The sequence below is a fragment of the Hoplias malabaricus genome, chromosome 7 (genome assembly GCF_029633855.1).
Source record: "Hoplias malabaricus isolate fHopMal1 chromosome 7, fHopMal1.hap1, whole genome shotgun sequence".
Lineage (NCBI taxonomy): Eukaryota > Metazoa > Chordata > Actinopteri > Characiformes > Erythrinidae > Hoplias > Hoplias malabaricus.
Genome location: NC_089806.1, coordinates 37,236,440 through 37,256,599, shown reverse-complemented (window position 1 = coordinate 37,256,599; position 20,160 = coordinate 37,236,440). Strand labels below are relative to the sequence as shown.

At 39.8% G+C, this 20,160-nt stretch overlaps 1 protein-coding gene across 1 annotated transcript in view; it reads left to right on the top strand.

Annotated features, from left to right (window-relative positions):
• The first annotated feature begins 5,616 nt into the window (after window positions 1-5,616).
• Window positions 5,617-20,160, top strand: part of hmcn1 (hemicentin 1) — a 131,649-nt gene continuing 117,105 nt past the window's right edge. The window contains exon 1 of the mRNA XM_066677878.1: window positions 5,617-5,991. Within this exon, the coding sequence (XP_066533975.1) occupies window positions 5,691-5,991 (301 nt within the window). The 5' untranslated portion in view covers window positions 5,617-5,690. The remainder of the gene's footprint in view (window positions 5,992-20,160) is intronic.

The following is a 20,160-nucleotide window of genomic DNA, read 5'->3' as shown; positions in this document are numbered from 1 at the left end:
ATAGATCTACTCCCCCACAGGCCAATGCTTTGGAGAATTTATCCCCCTAGAACCAACGTGTGACAAGAGGTATTGCCTCGCTGCTGCTGCTGCTCTAGAACATCCCGTTTAATTTTTAGGTTTTTCTACGGCAATTAAACCTGCTGTATGTGCATCATATATTGTATTTCCAAAATGGATGAAACATAAGCTAATATGATGAATTATAAGATATGAACACATAGTGTGGACCTGCACTGCTCGAGTAGTCCTTCTGCACAAGAGATACTTCGGACACATGTAAACCATGAATGTGACCTTGTGGTTCAAGCGCTCAGTCATGTGAGACTGAGTTTCCTATACTTTGCATTGCAAAGTAGCCTATCTGATCATTTACGTCAGCAGAAGACTGGACTGGTGTGGTTTCTGGACTGTGTACGCTTTCTAACACCCTCTCATACAGTTTGGTAAAGAAACTGAACCAATGGAACAATTGCTGACGTATAGCAAGCTCTAAGTTTTTTAATAATGAATATGTTCATAAATAAACTATACAAATCTATAGAATTAATCAATTTTAAAGGTACAAAGAGTAAATAGCTACTGGTATCTTGGCACCATAATTGATGGTAAACTGTTTTTTGATCACGAAGAAATGTCAAAACTGATAGTCTTTAAGGAAACTCAGCAAGTTCCAGGTGTGCTTAAAGCTTTTGACTACTATTTTTATAAGATTTTTTGGATGCTTGAGCATTAAGAATAAAAATCTTATCAGTATTACTGTTAAAGCTACCAATCAGATTAGAGAAGACCAGAGTGTGATTATGAATACTATTTTACATTCATTCATTCATTATCTGTAACCCTTATCCAGTTCAGGGTCGCGGTGGGTCCAGAGCCTACCTGGAATCATTGGGCACAAGGCGGGAATACACCGGAGCACCCGGAAGAAACCCACGCAGACACAGGGAGAACACACCACACTCCTCACAGTCACCTGGAGGAAACCCATGCAGACACAGGGAGAACAAACCACACTCTTCACAGACAGTCACCCAGAGAGGGAATCGAACCCACAACCTCCAGGTCCCCTTTGAATGTACTATTTCAACTACTTCAACTAAGATCTCACTACAAAATCCCAAATACACTGTAACTGATTCATTTTTATGTTTTAATCCCCACCACAATTATGTTGTTGAACAAAAGGGACAAGTGTAATATTTATGTATGTCTTTTTATCATGTTGAATTTTTTATGTAAGACAAATGGCTGAAAATCAATTCAACAAAAATTCTATGGTCTATATAAATCCATAATAATATTTTTTTTCTCTGAGAAATTAGAATAAAAGTCTCAACTGGACTGAACCAAAGCAAGATAATATATTGAATACAAACATTTTTGCAATAAAAAAGCACATTAACGATATAATTTATATAAAATAGCGGTTATATAAAATCTGTCTTGACCCGTGTTCATAAATGTACTTATACTTGATTTATTTTTTTCTCAGGTTTGGTTCTGACCGTTGGGTTGTCCGCTGAGGAGGAAATGCTCCTGTCGGTGAATCATTTTCCAGTGAAACGTCTCCCTCTAGAGGACAACTCTTACTTCGGGAAAAGCACAGCCAGTACACTCCTGGACAAATAAAAGTTATGCGAATAACTCTTGTATGGCATCAAATTGGAGCCAAATAAAAAAAGGCATTTTTTTAACCAAGAAATCAAAATTTGTAAATGTATCTGTAAAGTCTTTACAAACACTGTTTCTATACTTAACCATGTATTTTGTTTTTAACTTTCCCAAATAACCGTTTTTTTAGTCTCATTTAGTTATGAATCTTTCTGATTTTCAGTATTTTTCAGTATTTATATAGTACAGACTGATGAGATGAAAGCCAGACAGAAAAACTCTAACAAATATTAATTTCCTTTAATAAAAAGAAATTAAACAATTAAAAAAAAAGGATTTTTCAGCAGATTTCAAACCAATTTACCGTTCCACCTTAAATGGTGCACTTATTCACTTCTCTTCTTGCTCGAATTTTTCGTTCCACCTTAAATGGTCGATTTTAAAAAGAGTTTTAAAACGTTAAAGTAGATTCTTATTTGAATTATTTCCCCTGGCCTAATACACATATTTAACGGTTAGCTTTTATGAATTGTCCGTTGGGAGAGCCCTTTGAGGTGGAAGAAGCCATTTTCATTGTATTTCTACACTTCAGGCTAAATACTCATGTTGTTTTATGGCAAATAACATAAGAAACCAAATTCAGCTGCACTTAAAAAAGTGACTTTATGCTACAAAATAAGAAATGAACTCATTATTCACCCGCTCTGTCTTCTCCTTCAAACAATTAATTCCACCTTAAATCTAACAACAGCTGTAGGAGAGGAAAATAAATGTAACCCCATTATTTATCCACTTAAACTAGAATGGAGAGCTCAGAAAACGTGATTTGTAGCTGTAGTTCTCATATTTACATATATTTAAATATTGGACTTTGATTAAATGCAATAGAAACAAGACTGTGATTTGTTAATTGTCTTTAAACTTTATTTTACTGAAAAGGTACCAAATAAAATCAAACAAAAAGTTTTCACTGACCAAATTGCTTTTGTTTTGTAAATATAATATAATTCCATATTTAATACCTGCAGCAGAGTCCAAAAAATGGAACCGTTTCAAAATAAAAGTGAAAAATTACTCCACTATAAAAATTACATTCCACTTTAAACAAAAGAAGCTGTAAAAAAAGTGTGAAAAGAGTTTCCACAAGAGGCTTTGCGAGAGAAAAAAATGATGCATCTTACCAATTTGTGCCAGAGAATTAGTACTATGCAGAAATGCTGCCAAGTTCTGTGGGCCCAAGCTCATCTCAGACTGGATATGTTTGCTGTTGTTAGGTGAGCCCAAACTTCAGCTGTTTTTTGTAAACTACAGTGTTGATTTCTCCATTCCAAAGATGAGAAGGACCACCCAATCTGTTATCAGCAAACAAAATCCAACCACTCACATGGAGTAACGTTGGTGTGATGGTGCGTATTCAGATATTAGAAGCACATATGTTGTCATCATGGAGACATCTTTTTCCCAGAAAGTCTATGGTTATTCAGCAAGACCTTGTTCTTCATGTGCTACAACAGCTTGGTTTTGTAGACACAGAGTGTATGTGCTTGACTATAGTCCACATCTGTGGATGTCATGTAGAGGAGAATCAGACAACCGTGACCATAGACTGCTGAGCAGCTTTTGTCATTTATCAAGCCAGAATGGACAAGAATTTAATCCACAAAACTGCGACAATCCTGTGTCCACAAAGGATTAAAATCTCAATTAAAAGCTAAGGAGATAAACATAACTCTGTCCTAACTTTTTTGGAGTGTGTTTCAGGCATTGATTTTTTATAATATATTTATAAAATACAACCAGGTCAGGGAAAAAATTTGTTAATATCTTGTTTGTACAATTGTCATTTAAAAACATAAATTATTAAAAATATAAAGGGCGGGCTTCCCAGAGAGGGATTAAATCCTGGACTATGCTCCTTTCAATGGAAAATCACAATTCAAAATGATGCATAGTCCAAGACTAGGCTTAATTCTTGCCTGTGAAACCATCCAATAGATTTTATTTATTTATTTATTTATTTTTTGCAAAATGGGGTTGTACTGCCTTCTAACTCATAGTAGCTGGTTGTTTTGAGAAAGGTATGATATTATTTGGGGCTGCACAGTGGAGCAACAGTCACTCACACAAGTCCAAACCCTGTCTTGGGTCTCTCTCTGTGAGGAGTTTGTTGTGTTCTCCCTGTGTCTGCATGGGTTTCCTTCAGGCACTCCGTTTCCACCCTCAATCCAAGAACACGTGCTGATAGGTGGATTGGCCATGCAAATGTGCCCACAGGTTTGTGTGTGTGTGTGTGTGTGTGTGTGTGTGAATAACTGTGTGGTGCCCTGTGATGGACTGTGTTCTTGTCTTGCGCCCAATAGATGGCGCCAGACAAACCCCACTGCAGGCACTGAAAATCTGTATTTGGTGTTTCTGTCCAGTTGGTATATGGCCCAGACTGATCAGAACCAGCTTGATTCTGTCAAATAAGCAGAGGTTTGCAATCAGAAAAAGTCGGCAGCCTTTAAAGAGTTGAATGTGAACTAAACCCCCCAGTTTTCTCCCATGCTGCGCTGTCTAAACTCCCCAGCAGATGAAGCCAGTTTACTCGAATGAAAGACTACATGACATTATCAAGTTGGGAAGCACTATTTCTATGCGCATTATGGATGTCAGGTTCATATGAACTTTAGAACCTCTGTAGTTAGACTTCCCGAAAGCAAAAGACATGTCTCAAGTGATAATATCAGAGGAAAACAACCAATTTAACTGCACTGCCGCAGATGTAGTCCCAAGACCCCAAGTAAGGACCTAAAGGAAAACTTGAAACAGACTCTGCGCCTTAAGTGAGGGTACTTCCTGACACCCTGTGGACCACTAGCATGGATCCAGCTTACCATCAACTCGCCAGAAGTAGTAGGAGAACTTGATTTTTGTCAGAGCACCAGTTTATGATGCAAAGCTGTCACACCGTTGACTCTGGTTGTACCTTCAATGGTACATAGTCCATACCTTAAGGACAGGCCTCCGGTTCCTCCTGGTTGGAGTTTCCCCTCACCAGGTGTTTCAGAATTTCAGAGTATCGGATTTTCCTTGGGGTCTGGAGGGGCTGGATGTGCGGTAGCACAAGCAGACAACTGGTACCCTGTATGGTTTATTACTGACCATTAATTAACTGATACATCTACAATACATTATGTAGAACATGTGCTACTCTGAGAGTGAAAACACTTTGGGCCTTACACTCTGGTTGTAGAGTAGGCTGGCCCTTCTTCTCCCATCACAAGCACAATGCTAGGTGATGAGGACATCTGCCAGTGAGCAGTTAGCACTCTCCTGCAAGCGTGTTGAGACTTAAATATATGTAAGATATATAGAAACTTATTTGTCACATCTCAAATATCCACAGGTGTTTCTGTCCAGCCGTCCACTGTGTGAAAAGAGAAGTCAAATCTATGGACGTGAAAGGATGTGTAGTTTTCAGAAAATCATTACTAAAAAAAAAAAACAACACAATTTTTACACAATTTTACAAAACAAAGAACATGAAGCTGCAACCAGCTTCTAAGACAGAAACTATCCACTTGAAACATCTTTTGAGAATATATTATACAGGCAAATGGTTGAACGGAAATGTTTATTAAGGTTTTTGTCGATTACATGTAGCCTAGCCTAGTCTCACACATAACTCTGTTAAACACATCATTTCTGAGGCTGAAACATGAATATTTTGACAACATGAGATGGTTTTACTGGAGATAATATAAACCAAAGGTGTTCTGTGTCTTAGTATTCAGCCCAAGGTCTTTAAAAGGTCTCCGAACAGCAAACTATGCCTCGAAAAACTCCACACACACCTATCTACTGCGGACTTCTCGTCCCCTCTTCGCCCCCTACCCCTTGTAAAAGCTGTCGTCCAATCAGAGGGCAGCGCTCCTCTAGCCATCACTGAGTGTCCTGCTCTGTGCAGCTGATCCCATAAAGTGAGGAGTTTTCTTCAGAGCTCTCAACCCTGTCCGCACACTTCTGTCTCTATACGCTCCGCTTTATTTCCCATCAAGCCAAGCGCTGCTGAATTTCCAGCCAATGTCTGGGCGATGTGCGGGATGCTGAAGTTTGGCGGAGGTGGAAGAATGGGCCGGGGACGCTGCTTTTCGCTGCCGCTGCTGAGGATCTTTCTGCTGGGCTTGTTCTCCGGAGCACCCGCAGGTTCGGATCCGGGACCGGAGCGCGTTCCTCAGGGCGCCTCCACCCTCGCCTTCGTCTTCGATGTGACCGGCTCCATGTACGACGACCTGGTGCAGGTGATCGAAGGAGCCTCCAAGATCCTGGAGACCTCTCTGAGTCGCCCCAAAAGACCCCTGCACAACTTCGCCCTGGTGCCCTTCCACGACCCAGGTAATGCCCGCGGGTGAACCGTGTTTTCTCCCAGAATCTGAACTGGGTCTTGGGTAAATGTCTGTTTGTATAAACGAGAAATGTGGTCGAGTTACTTTATATTAATATTTATAGTGCATAAACTGGACTTCAGTTTGGACTACAGTTAGATACAAATATTGGTCATTCTAGGGTGCATTTAGTTTTAGTGCAAAATGGATTTTAACATGCTGTAAATTCATCAGAGATCAGCTTGCAATATTTAGTGTGTTTTGGACATTGGTGTTCACATTTGCAGCATTTAGGGGACACTCCTCCTCACCAATCACATCACAGAGACAGGCTACTGTAATATTGGGAGTCTTACCCAAGGACTCTTGTGGGTAGAGCTTGGGGTGCCTACCCTGGTCTGTTGCTGGGCAACAGCAAAAGACGTTTATTTTGTGCTTTGGACAATGGTATGGTCATACTGGTTGACCTCATGTCAGCTTTAAAAAATGAATAAGCAACTTAAACTAGGGACAATATAAATGATATATACATTTTTCACATGTTTTCACAAAGAAAAACTATGTCCTGTTTGATCAGAGGGGGTTAAACGGCTGTATAATGGCTGTTTGCTTTAGTAAATCACTGTCATTTAAATTTCAATCTCACTTCACTATGATTTTGCTGTGTAGCTGTTTAACACAGTTCCTGCACAAGCCAATCTTCCTTCTTTCCACTTGCATTTTTTTTTGACAAGTCAGTTTCGGGAAATCATGAACATTTTTAAAGGTCTGTCATGGTTTGTGGGCTCTTTTTCTTTGTGTCTTCTTGATTTATATCTGTGAGTGTAGTGTACAAAAACCTAATTTATTCATTCATTGTCAGTAACCCTTATCCAGTTCAGGGTCGCGGTGGGTCCGGAGCCTACCCGGAATCACTGGGTGTAAGGCGGGAACACACCCTGGAGGGGGCGCCAGTCCCTCATAGGGTGACACACACTCACACACTCACACATTCACTCACACACTCACACTTACAATCACTTTTGAGTCGCCAATCCACCTACTAATGTGTATAAACTACCGTGGGAGGAAACCGGAGCACCCGGAGGAAACCCACGCAGACACAGAGAGAACACACCACACTCCTCACAGACAGTCATCCAGAGGAAACCCACACAGACACAGGGAGAACACACCTAATCCCTCACAGACACCTGTGACACCTGGAGCGGGCCTTGAACCCACAACCTCCACAACCTCCCTGTCAAGGATGGAGCAGTAATGGAAAAATGAATGAATGAATGAATTAATGAATGAATGACTTGTGTTTTGCCTTATTCAAAAAGCATTTTTGGCTGAAACACTCTTTATGACTTCAATTGAAATGGGTGTGGCTAAAAGGCTGTATGTTGTATTGGTGGATATATGTGAATATGTTGGATTTTGTGACATCACAGGAAGAAATCCTTTCAAAATTAGCATAATTTGGAGCATAGTGTATATATACCCTATATAGACTAGGGGACTCTGTAGATTATGCACTATATACTAAAGGGCCAAAAGTGCATTTATATAAGATTGGTTCTTTAAATCACAGAGATGCCAATGAACATGTTTAGTAACTGTTTAAGTTCAACTTTAAACAAGCTGTCAGTTGTTTTCTGCAATGATTCTTTTTACTATAAAAAATTAGTCATTGTAGTAACACCTCGTGACCTGTATATGTCAGAGATCCAGTACTTAGCCTGTTTAAATCATGGCCACCTGTGTGGGGGACCCACTCTATGGACCATAAACTGGTTTATGCAGCTCGTTTTTCACCTCATGTGAGTTATAAAAAGAATAAAGGCAAAATTAATACAAGGTCACTTTTTATTTGCCACATTTTGTCGGTAAATTGACGTATTGCACCTTTCACCCTCTCTCTGACTGTAGTGATAAATAAAACTCCACTAAGTCCTCATGTCTGCTGGGGGTGGGGAGTGAAAGTCACTGGAGCAGTGGGTGTCTGAGCATGTTACCAGTCACACACCTTCACACCAGAAATGTGCCAAATCTGTCAGTTTGCTGAGAGGTGCTTATTCTGAATGCAGAGAGAGCTCACAGAGGGGCAGTAAACGCACGAAAATCACTAAAAGCAAAGTCCTGTCTCCAGCCGCATCCAGATGTTCCACTGTGAATTCACTGTCATTATCATTCCTACTTCCCAAACACACTTCATCACTGTGTCTGAGAGAGCTCTGACTGTCGTACAGATGAGTCCATTGTCCTCCATTTTCTAAGGAGGAATTCCACTGGTTTTTCAGCATTTTTGCATCATTTATTATTTAAGATGTAAACAATGTTTGATATGACCGGCCAAGTCAGAATTGCTCACAGTGGTAGTGATGGGAACCACATGTATGAAAGATTTAATGTCTCAAAACACTTCTGAAATGTATTAAACTAATTATATAAAGTGGTAACAAAAGTGACGCTTTTAGACTAGAAGGCATTTTTAATACCCATTCATCACAGACGAATACTTGGAGGGTGTTGTAAGGCAAAATAGTTCCCGATGACAGGAGATCCACCATTTTATCTTCACTGAGGATGGACTGGACTGCACTAGAAGATGAATTCCTGAAAACCTTAGACCTGTTACCATGGTTATATTACATATAAAGACTAAGGCGGCATGTGTAGGTCTACTGGACATTTTAGATAGTGAGGTTTGTTCTGTTTTCATGATCAAATGTGCATTGTACCTATTGAGACCCATGTTTCCATTTACCACAGCTTTAAAGTTTGTCATTGTCATTTTATCTACAGTACACCATTTCACATTAAAATCAAGCTGTTAGTGTAGTGTAGTGTAGTGGATAACACCACTGTTCTAAACACAGCAGACAATGGTTTAATTCCCAGCTTGGGTACAAGCACAACACTAACACAATCAATAAGAGTCCAATAACATCCATGTTCAGACAAACCCTCTCTGTAGGATTGGTTAGTTGTTTGGAAAAAAGGTTTTGACAGAAGCCCTCTCCCAAATGGTGCACTTGTAAAATTCTTGGACAGAGAGAGACAAGTAAATTCTAACTTGCTTGTGCTTGGCTCGAGAACATTAACATTAGCACAAGAGCAAAAGAGCAAAGTTGAGTTTGGATAGGGTTAGCAATCTTAGATGGCACTGGGGCAAAAAATCTATTAACTTCCAGTTCTACTCACCAGAGAGAAAGTGAGCTACAAAAGTAGCGAGAAGGCGAGAAGGAACCTTGTTTGAGTGCAGGACCGTACACGTCCATGTTCCTGGACCTCAAACTGACCTACAGTCTCTCAACACCAAATAGATTTTCCATGCACTGCTTGGAATTTCTTTCAAGATGCACGCTGGTGTCTGGTGATCCTTTCAAACTGCCGTCCACTGTAACTAAACCAAGAGATTTGCAGCACAAAAGGAAAAAAAAACGTGGGGGTGACCCTTGGAGAGAGTTTGCTGGAAGTGCTTTTCCAGATGTCCCGTGTTTGTAGGCCCAGCAGAAATCACCCTGTCAGATTCTTTAGACTTTCTTGTGGATGGCATCTATCAGGCCTGGCCACGTGGCCAAAGAAAACCAACCCTTTGGACAGAAGAATGCGTTATTTAAACAAATAGTCGGCAGGAGGAGTTTTGTTTGGCCGGATATTGTCAAGTGACTTGCCGTGTTTCATGAAAGGCTTTCAACTGTAACTGTTCAGATGTTGCTATATTCTGAACAAATGGTGCTGAAATGCCTTTGTATTTCAGTGCATTGATTTATAATAAAACATCAGGTCTGTGAGGCAGAACTTATACAGTTCATATAGAAGATTCCACTGAGGCTCCTCAGGTCTTTCCAGGGCCACTATCTTCAGTAAAGGTTTTAGGTTTATTTTTGGCTTGATTTGCAGTTGTTCAGATAAGATATCTGATGTCTTAGCTACTTTGTTGTTTTCTGAGATGCTACCAAGCTTGCATTTTCTCCCATTGTATATATTTACCCATTAAAATGTCTTCTTACTGCTGCTAAAACACCTTCAGAGGGCAGCGTTGAGTAATATTTGTTTACTTTAGCTGAGTCTGTTGTTTTTTTCATAGCTTTTCTGCTACTGGGTAATACTTCAGTGGTAGCACACAATAAACTACCAAGATCACATAATAATTGCTGTTATTTATTTAGCGTTAAATCATTTGCTAATATTCCACAATTGTGGCTCCCGGGTGGTGTGCGGGGATCTGTCAGCTGGTGGACTGATATGAGTTGGCTCTCCCCTCCCAAGCATTTGGCAGTCCAGTGTCACTGTGTTAGGTATGGAATGGAATTAACATGGACAAATGATAAAAGATTAAACAGAAAGGAAAGAGTGAGGGAGATATTTTACTTAACATTTACAGCAATGAATGTAATCGTATCTTTGATAACACTTAAAAACACATAAAATGACTAATTGCTGTACACTCTTGAAAATGAAGGTGCTGAAATGGGTTCTGTAAGTGATGCCATTTTGTTTAAAATTGTTTAAAAATCCATCACTCGATCTCAAGTTTCTTTACCCATATAATTGTATTAGCAAAAATGGTTCTTCATGGAAAAGTGGTTCCTCTATGGCATCACTGAAAAACCTTTTGTAGCACCTTTATTTTTAAGAATGAATGCCTATATTAATAACGACCATATTATAAATGTGTATGTAAACACACTTATTATTTGAGTAAAAGGTAAGTTCAACATACGTGTTACATTTAGATTGCGCACATATCCAATCATGTTGTCTTCATTTAGGATCAGGAACCTGACCTGAACACATTAAGATCACAAAGGTAGTTACAATTCTAGGCATTTAAAACAATTATATGTGGTTTTAAGCATGCAGATGGCAAAGTGCTAATTGTTGGGTGTTAGCTTAGCTCTTCTTAGCGACATTAGCTTCATAGCTCCCTGTGCAAATACAAAAGGTGCAAACTTTTCAAAACCAGAAATGATCTCATACATTGACGGCTTTTTGAACGCAATAAACTTATATATTCCCAGTTTTGTTTATCTGCTAATGCAGACCTGGTTGTCTGCTCCACAGACATGTATCTATTCTCCTCATTCCTTATCCCATGCAGTGATGAGGAAGCGAGACCTGTTTGTTTTGGCTGGCTCTGAATCAGAGCCTTATTGTATTTGCTCAGCAAACTGGCCCAGGGCTGAGGGACGGGGAGTTCTGCTGGGAGGCAGGAGGCTTCTGGCCTGGATAGATCTTCCTCTGATGAATGAGGACCACGTGGGAGGAAGAAATCATCTCTGCCTGTTTCTCAATCGTGGTCCTGGAGGAACTCTGTCATGCACAAATTCTGCATTTTCCTTGCTTTTACAAATGGGGTTACACTGAAGAAGCGCTATGAGTTGTATCTGGTTTGTTGCAGCAGGGAAAACGATAAAATGTGGGTCTGGTATAAGAAGGGAAACACTGTTTTAGAAGATTATGTTTACTTTAAGGTGCACCTATTGTGGTCATAGATGTTCTGCTGTTTTTCTAATCTCCATAAGTATGTACGAAATGAAATGGGTTGCTCTGGTAGCGGAAGCACATTAGCCTAAGGTCCCCATGCTCGCCAGAGGGGTATAGAGCATTCATTCTTTTGAGATATAGAGCAGGGGAACTGCATGCTGGTATCCAAAAACGTATGTCCATATAGTGTAGGTGAGAAGATTGACCTGGATGAGGAAATGAAGTGTGGCCTTCAGGCCTTGAGGGTGTGGACAGGAGCCAGATGTCCTGAAGAGGTCTTAAAAATCTCGCCTGCCCACAGCGTGTGACCATAGGGTCTCTCTCTCTCTCTCTCTCTCTCTCTCTCTCTGGCTTGTAAATGTGACCTCCTGTGAAGTACAGCCCATTTTCTTGCATGTTTGCTTATGTATGCTGTGTTCTAGATGCATTTAACTAGTGTAAAGGGGGACAAGATGCTTTTAGGGTCAGTGTTGAGGGACAGGGGTCCCTAGTTCTCTGTTTAACACATACACCAACCAGCCAAAATATTAAAACAAGTTTCTTGTTTTTCAACTCATTGTCCATTATATCAACTCTGTTTGCCACATAGTTCATAGTTCAGTAATTACAGATGGTAGTCCATGTGTCTCTATACATACTTCTTTAACCTCCTTTCACCTTATTCTTTACCACAGGACCACCAAGAACATATTGAATACACACCAGAAGCATTTTCCCTCATCACAAACACACCTAATCAGACATGCCTTAAAGTGTAGCATGTTGTGAAGTCATCTCCAACTTCATTTGGTGCTTATTTGCTTCAACACGCTTGGAGGAGAAGAGCAACTGTCTGTTACGATATACAAATATGTAGTTAACTTGAGACAGTCAGATAATGAAGGAATAAGTAGAGGCGTCCAGTTTTTGTCATTGTAGAATATTGACTGACCGTTTCTGGGTCAGAGATAGTCCTGAACATCCTGAGGGCTGCCTGATGGACTCACGTGTGGCACTGTGACCCAGTGATGAAGGGAAACGCGTATGTTGTGTTTTGGAAGTTAGTGGCCGAGCTCTGTTCCAAAGCAAACACTCCAACGTCTTGAGTTGATATTCTGAGCGAAAATGGTCTTTGTTTGTGGACTACAGTCATGGCTGAAAGTGGTGGCACCCCTGAAATCTTTTACAGTATTTCTCCAAGAAAGGTATTGCAATTATACATGTTATTTCTTTTGCAAAATTCTCCAGGTCTCTCATATTTGAAGGGTCCCAACAGCAATTTTAAGATCCCTCCACAAACTGTTCAATGGGATTTAGATCCAGACTCAATGCCTTCCACTTCAGAACTCTTCAGTGCTTGGTTTCCTCTATTTCTGGGTGCTTTCCGAAGTATGTTTGAGGTCATTGTCCCGCTGGAAGACCCATGACCTAGGAAGCAAACCCAGCTTTCTGACACTGGGCCCTACATTGCGACCCAAAATCCTTAGGTAATCTTCAGATGTCATGATGCTTTGCATGTAGTCAAGTCACCCAGTGCCAGATGCAGCAAAACAACCCCAAAACATGTTTGAATGTCCATCATATTTGACTGTAGGTACTGTGTTGTTTTCTTTGTAGGCCTCATTCCGTTTTCGGTAAACAACAGAATGATGTTCTTTCCCAAAAAGCTCTTTCTTGGCAAATCTGTCCACAAGACGTTTTTTTAGAAGGATTACTCAGGTACATTTTGGCAAACTGCTGTATAGCTTTTTTACATCTCTGTGTCCTCCTGGGTCTCCTGCCGTAGCATTTCATTTTATTCAAATGTCGACGGATAGTTCGCACAGACACTGATTCACCCTGAGCCTGCAGGACAGCTTGAATTTCTTTGGAATTTGATTGGGGCTGCTTATCCACCATCCGGACTATAGTGCGTTGCAACCTTTCATCAACATTTATCTTCTGTCCACGTCCAAAGAGATTAGCTACAGAGCCATGGGTTGTAAACTTCTTGATTATGTTGCGGATCATGGACAAAGGAACATCAAGATCTCTGGAGATGGACTTGTAACCTTCAGATTGTTAATATATTTCCACAATTTTGGTTTTTAAGTCCTCAGGCAGTTCTCTTCTCCTCTTTCTGTTCTCCATGCTTACTGTGACAAACACACTATGCAACATCTCTCTTTTTAATCTGATTTCAGGTGTGATTTTTACATTTTAAATGAGCATGACTGTGTATTCTCTCAGAAAAACATGACATGAAATGGGGCAGTCTGGAGCAGCTGCACACGAGCTTAAGGTCACCATGGTTAGTGCCAAGTGTTGGTTAGAGTGTTATAAAACTCCCTTGTGTGGAGTGACGGACCCAGTGGAGTGACTGAGCAGAGTAGCATTAGTAGTCTCACTAATGTGACTGAATACAATCAAATTCTCACAGCAGCATGTAAATCTTTCTCATAACAATAGAGGCAGTAACTGCAGCAAGGTGGGGACAAAGTACATATGAATTCTTCATTTCAAAAGAAATGTTAAATGAATCTACTTTACCTTTTTATAACTGTCCAGGGACCAACCGAATGGGAAGTCTCATATTACCCAAAGGCTTCAATTAGATTAGCATTCCAGTCCTTTTTTCTGGGACATTCTTGCCTTATCTTCTTTCACCTAAATCCCTGAGCATCAAAGGTGTCCTACTACCACTGTTCCTTAGCAGTGTGTCTCCCAGTAGTTTCCTCATAGGCCAGGGCTATTAGAAAACAATTGGAGGTCCAGGGCCAAAGGTGTATTTAACCTCAAAACATGTAAACACATCTCAGACAGCTTCTTTTGTTAAAGGGCTCTTTGACATGGCTAAGTTGGTCTTGGATTTTCCCCTCCCATGCTAGATTACAAGGGTGGTGGATTCGTCAGGAGTGAGGTCCATAATGATGCCATTAGACAGGAATTCTTGGACAGGGGGTGCTCTTTTTGCAATTGAACCAGTGTTGAGCCGGAGTTGGGAGTGTGTCTGAGTACAGTGTAATTCAACCGTCTCATCTCTGTAATGACGAACAGGGAAATCATAATAGCCCTAATTTGAGAGTTGTGTGTCAGTGCCTCAGGTGTTACTCAAGCAGCCATTTCCAAATACCTATGTGCTTTGTGCTTAGTATTTACTATGATGTTGTGCACTGTGCAGAGGTTCAGCAATGTTAAAGAGCCTATTTCATGGAAAACAGAAAGGCATTGATGTAAAAACTTACCACCAGCACTAATGTCCATACAGTCTAAATACAAAATTCACACAGAAAAACAGTCTATTTCAAATTCAGTGTTTTTGGTGATGTCACAAACCCAAAATATTATATGTGTTTGTGTACTCAGCCTCTATTCATGCTCAAGTTGGACTGCTTTTTAAATGAGCAATACAACTTAAACAGAACAGATATTATTTCCAAACACTGTATAGCCAAAGATTTTTGGACATCCCTCAGTGGCGAGTGTCAGTTAGAGGGGTGTAAAGCTCCCAGCATTGGAGCCACATAATGTTTAACATAAAGTGAATATGACTCTGTAATCACCAATAACAAGAATAGCTTGTTTAGTTCATCTGTAAAATGATGATGAACTGTAAAAATAGACCTGTGACTGTTAGAGAAATTAAATTGAATATCATAAGTTCAATAGAAAAAGTAAGATATGGGGTCTTTAAAGATATTCTTGTGCTGAGGTCTATGCTTATGGAAGGTCTGAAAAGTCTAGAAATCTGGAATAGCCTGTATCTCTAAAATCAACAGACTCTGGGATTTGGTCTTGATTGAAGCTGCGAGTTTGGCCTTTGATTGCACTGGATGTGCCCCAAGTCTTGTTTTGGTTGGATAGTGGGATAATGCCTGACCCTTAGTGACCGGCGCAGTGTTGCAAGGTCTTGTGATTCCTGAGGTCAGCACCAGTGTGGGAAGTTTAAGCCATGAATTGAACATAAAATGAAAATGGCTTTTGATAAAAAGAGGTTAGATAGGGTGAGATTTGAAGATCCATTCACAGCATAAACAGTAGAGGAACATAAGTGCAACATTTGGCCTGGTAAAGATTAAAATGGCTCCAGCTGCTTGTGTCTTGGGGCAACATTAGCTTGGATTAGCACATAAAATTAGCAAAGCTAACTGCACTGTTAGCATTCATTGTTATATACTGTTTTTGATTTATCAACATAAAGACTTCATTAATGTCTTATTTCAGTAGAGTTATATGACCCTGAAAGAATTTGACCTATGTTCTACTGACTCCTTTTCTTTATAGTCTAAGATTGGGCTTCATTTGCATCTGGAAACTGGAAAACAGCATGTTAGCTTCTCATATGTTCTACCCCGCTGTGTTTTCTAAATTATTATCTCCGGTGGGATGGCTTAGTATGATTCTAAACAGATATTGGTGTTAAATGTGTTACCAGCATAAAGTTCACATTTTTCCATTGAGCATTTCTTTAGCCTCAATGTCCTCATTTAAAGCAACACCATGTAATAGTTTAATCTTAAAATAATCCCTTCTTTGTTTCCTTAATTTCAGGGCTGTAAAAGTGACTTACACTCTGCAACTGTACAGGGAGCTCAAAAGCAAATATACCAAATATTACCTAATGTTCTTTTATGGTGGAATGGAACATTTTAATAAGAACTTCACTATGAACTCATAACGCCATTTATTTACTTGCCAAAGTGGAAAAATCGACTAAAAATTCACATAATAAATTAACCTCTTCTAACTATCCCAGTAAAGTTACCAATTTAAGGTGTAACATAAAATGTGAAACTTCACTCTTGTTAAGCCCTTATTTAAGGTGGAATGGAACACTCAAATAAGTAGATAGTGAATAAAAAGCTAAAACGCTACAACATTTAAGGGAAAATTGGCTTACAATTTGACATTTTAGTCTGCCTTAAAAACTCTGCTGCCACATTTCTTTAACTGTGAATAAATTTGTTTGAACAAACCTAGATGACCTGAAGAATGGCATTATTACCATGTCTGTAAAACCTATCTGTGGTTTGTCTACTTTTTTGGAGGTGAAATTATTCATTGGAGTTTGTACTGTTAACATTTCCAAAATGGATGTTAGACTCGCGAGGCTTGATGAGCAATAAGATGCCGGAGAGAAATTGCAGCACTTGAAGAGATAATGATGCTCTTCTGCTTGCCAAGCCCTATCAGAACCATTAGACGACAATTTAGTAATGCGCTAAATGTGTTGGTTTTGGAATAACCTCGGACAGCTTGGCATTTCCATCAGAGGGAGATTGACTAGGTGGATAGTTTTAGCATATTTATGTACTCTCTGGATTAAATGACACTATCAATCCTCTGTTGTTTGATAAGGCTTATCTTTTATCTTTAATGTGTCTCTGGAAAATGGGTTATAGTTTTCTCATTTGTGGCATATCAAAAGCTGTGAGTTTGATGAAGTACTTTAAGTTTGGAAAGGAGTTTATCATAAGGTCACAAGATGGTGATTCCTCGAGTTCTCTCTCTCTCTCTCTCTCTCTCTCTCTCTCTCTCTCTCTCTTTCTCTCTCTCTCTCTCTGATTCTGATATTATGGGTGCGGAGAGCTGTCTTTTTCCAGAGGATCTGAATCTAGCTACGGTAGTCACAGTAGACTTTTTGTACTTTAAAGGAACAAGCCTTTTACAGGTTTTTTTCAAGTAAATATTTTATCGTGATTTTGCTGAATTAAGTAACAATGATTTGTTTTGTGTGATTTCCAATCCAGCCCTTTGTGTCAGCTGTTAACAACAAGCACATCAACATAAACATTTGGAAAAGCAAAATAATACTTTATACTATGTACTTATACTAACTTATACTCCTCTATGTGAATGTCCTTGGTATTCCATGATTGACATTTGCTGCTGTATATAACCCACAAGCCTGGTATAATTATTTGTTTCTGCAATGGCTTAGACATCCTTGTAACTATCATTGCTCATCCAGTGCTGACAAGAAGTGCAGGTTTATGCTCATGTACCATAATCTAGAACAACAGAGAAATGCTCACACAATAATCACACAATAGCTTGTAACATGGAAATGGTTGATTTTATTGGTGTATATATATTACATGTTATGAGCACGCAGGCTGAACCACACGCTGCATGCATCAAGTACAGCAGGGAAAATTCCCTTTTCCCGTAAATGAGTCTTCAGACCGCAGTTTTATGAACAGAATTAAGATTAACTGCCTCAGATGAATGTCTAGACAGTCATTAAAGTGAAGGATATTTTTGGGGTTTGCACACAATCTTGTTTTGTATTTAATTAGATTTTCTCTTTCTTGTAACTGGGAAAACAATTCAGTCTGTGTTATGTATGGCTCTTTAGCTTGTGGTTTCCCATGAGCTTATGCTGGACTTTTTTCAAAGCGGTGTTCCTTCTATAAGCACGCTGCCGCCACAGCATGTGTACATCTTCATGTAAAAAAAAAGTGCGGTGAGTGAGAAGGACAAATACTTTCATCACTCTCAGAGTTCTTCATTCAAACTTTCCAGAGCTGTGTCCTGATTGCGCACTTAATGCTAATTCTAACTGTCCACAATAGTGCCCTACTCCCTACAGCTATAGCTACTCACAGGCAGTGCACTACATTTTAGACAGAGAGATGTGAAGCTTATATAGAGTAAAAAATGGTTTTGTTATCTGACATAGAATGCATTATTTTAGGGCGGAAACTCATTTTTATGACCTAACCTGTGCACTATGAAGTGTGGAGAGATAAGCTGCAGCTTGGTATGACATCTGTTGTCATAGCAACAGTTAATCACATCCTGTTTGTAAGAAAGAGTGTAGTATGTTAATATTTTGTGTACTAGACTGCCCAATGCACACTTTTAATGTTAGTGCATAGTATATACAGTATAGTATTAGTTTATAGTACACAGTTGTATCCGCTGTTGCGGATCATCCGACTCTATTCACAGTGCCTTTCTTTATTATTTAAGCTGTGTGCATCTGTGCCAGCAAGGTGCACCTTAAAGTAGCTGAATTCAGTAATGAGAAGTGCTCGCAAATGTTTGGACATTCAGTGTCTGTGCATCTCAGACTGACCTTGCCTTGTTTCTGTTCATTTTCATCCATTTTTATGCTGTCTCTCATTTTGACCTCTGCTTTTCATTCCTTCCACATAGGTCTTCTACCTATCCCTCTCTCTTTCTCCATCTTCCCTCACTTGTTCTTTCTTTCTCTCTCCCAGGGGAGTCGGCTTCATTCTGCTGAAACATTTCCTGAGCGGCTGCAAAAACGCAGCACAGCTCCCAGCTGGCATGTCAGCGTCTGCTTTCCCTCTTTTGCTCTCTGGCTTTCTCTCTCTCTCTCTCTCTCTCTCTCTCTCTCTCTCTCTCTCTCTCTCCTTCTCTTTCTGTAAGGTAGGATCCTTGGGTACAACAAGTGTTGAAGGTAGACTGTGGCCTTAAGGGCAACCTTTGTAACTGGAGACATCAAGGCAGTGGTGGTAGTATAATTGGACCCAGAGGGCTTAGGCCCACCCAATTTTGTCATGGCCCACCCAAAACGACTGCTCAAATAGCCACCAGTTCAAAACTGGTCTTTAGAGGTGAAATAAGCTACGAGAAGTTGTCCAAAAGTTTTTACACCCCTATAATTACTAGTGAATATGGCCAATTTAAAGCGCACCCACAGTTTCTCTGAAGCAGTTGCAAATGCTAAGTGCCAAATGTTGGCTAATGGAGTTTAAGGCTCTCTTTTTACTGGGGTGTGTAGGAGTGAAATGCTTTTTATCTGGAGAGACAGAGCTCTATCTTGTACCTTTGGGATTGGCTAGAGTAGCTTTGTGATCTAGAACTAATCCAACATTAGTACCTGATCTCATTATTCTTACTCTGATAGAATGCAAACAAATTAAAATAATGTTCCAAGATGTTATTGTTGCCAAGGGTGAATTTTCATATGAAATATAGGATGAGCAAGTGTCGAGAACCTTTCGGCCATTTAATGTAGGATAGCTGGCTGTGTGTTCAGTATGACGTGATGGAACCTCCATACATTAGTCCCCAACGCACTGAGATCATAACTAATATTTGGATAGGAATTACTGTATTTGAAGCCAAATGAACTCCATATGTTCTGAAGCGGTGGCTGTTCCTGCAGCTTTAGTGAATGTTAACACTGTAAAGACTGTATAATTTGATTTACTGTGCAGATATTAGTCAAGTGAATGGAGCCAAGTCCCAACCCGTACCTTTATAAGCATTTTCAATATTAAAAGTCATATCCTGTAATGTATGATTTATGATGTTATATCTCCTGTCTGCAGTTGGAGAGGGGAAGACTGTGTGTAGTTGTAGCCACCTGAGAAAATGAGATGTCTAAACCTGTAACGTGACTACAACAAGTAGTGGGTTTACTGGATTGTGGAAAAGTTTCAGGCACCTGAGAAATAAAAGATTTAAAAAGTATAGTGTATCAGGTTCAGAGATGTCATAGGATGGTCCTTTCACACATGCAGGAGAAACTACGGAGCCTAGCGGCTCTGTCTTCACATCTGCTAACTTGAACTTTACTCTTTACTAGGGGCTAGCAGGATAAAATATGTATAACGTCTGGAACGAATGTAGCAGGTGTTTACATTCATATGTACAGCTCTTCCTGGTAAAGTCAGGAATGTTTCTGGGTTACCGTACATTTGTGAGATGGTTGACTCTCTCAACCAAAATACGATACAAATCTATGGCAGTATTATTTCCTGATCTG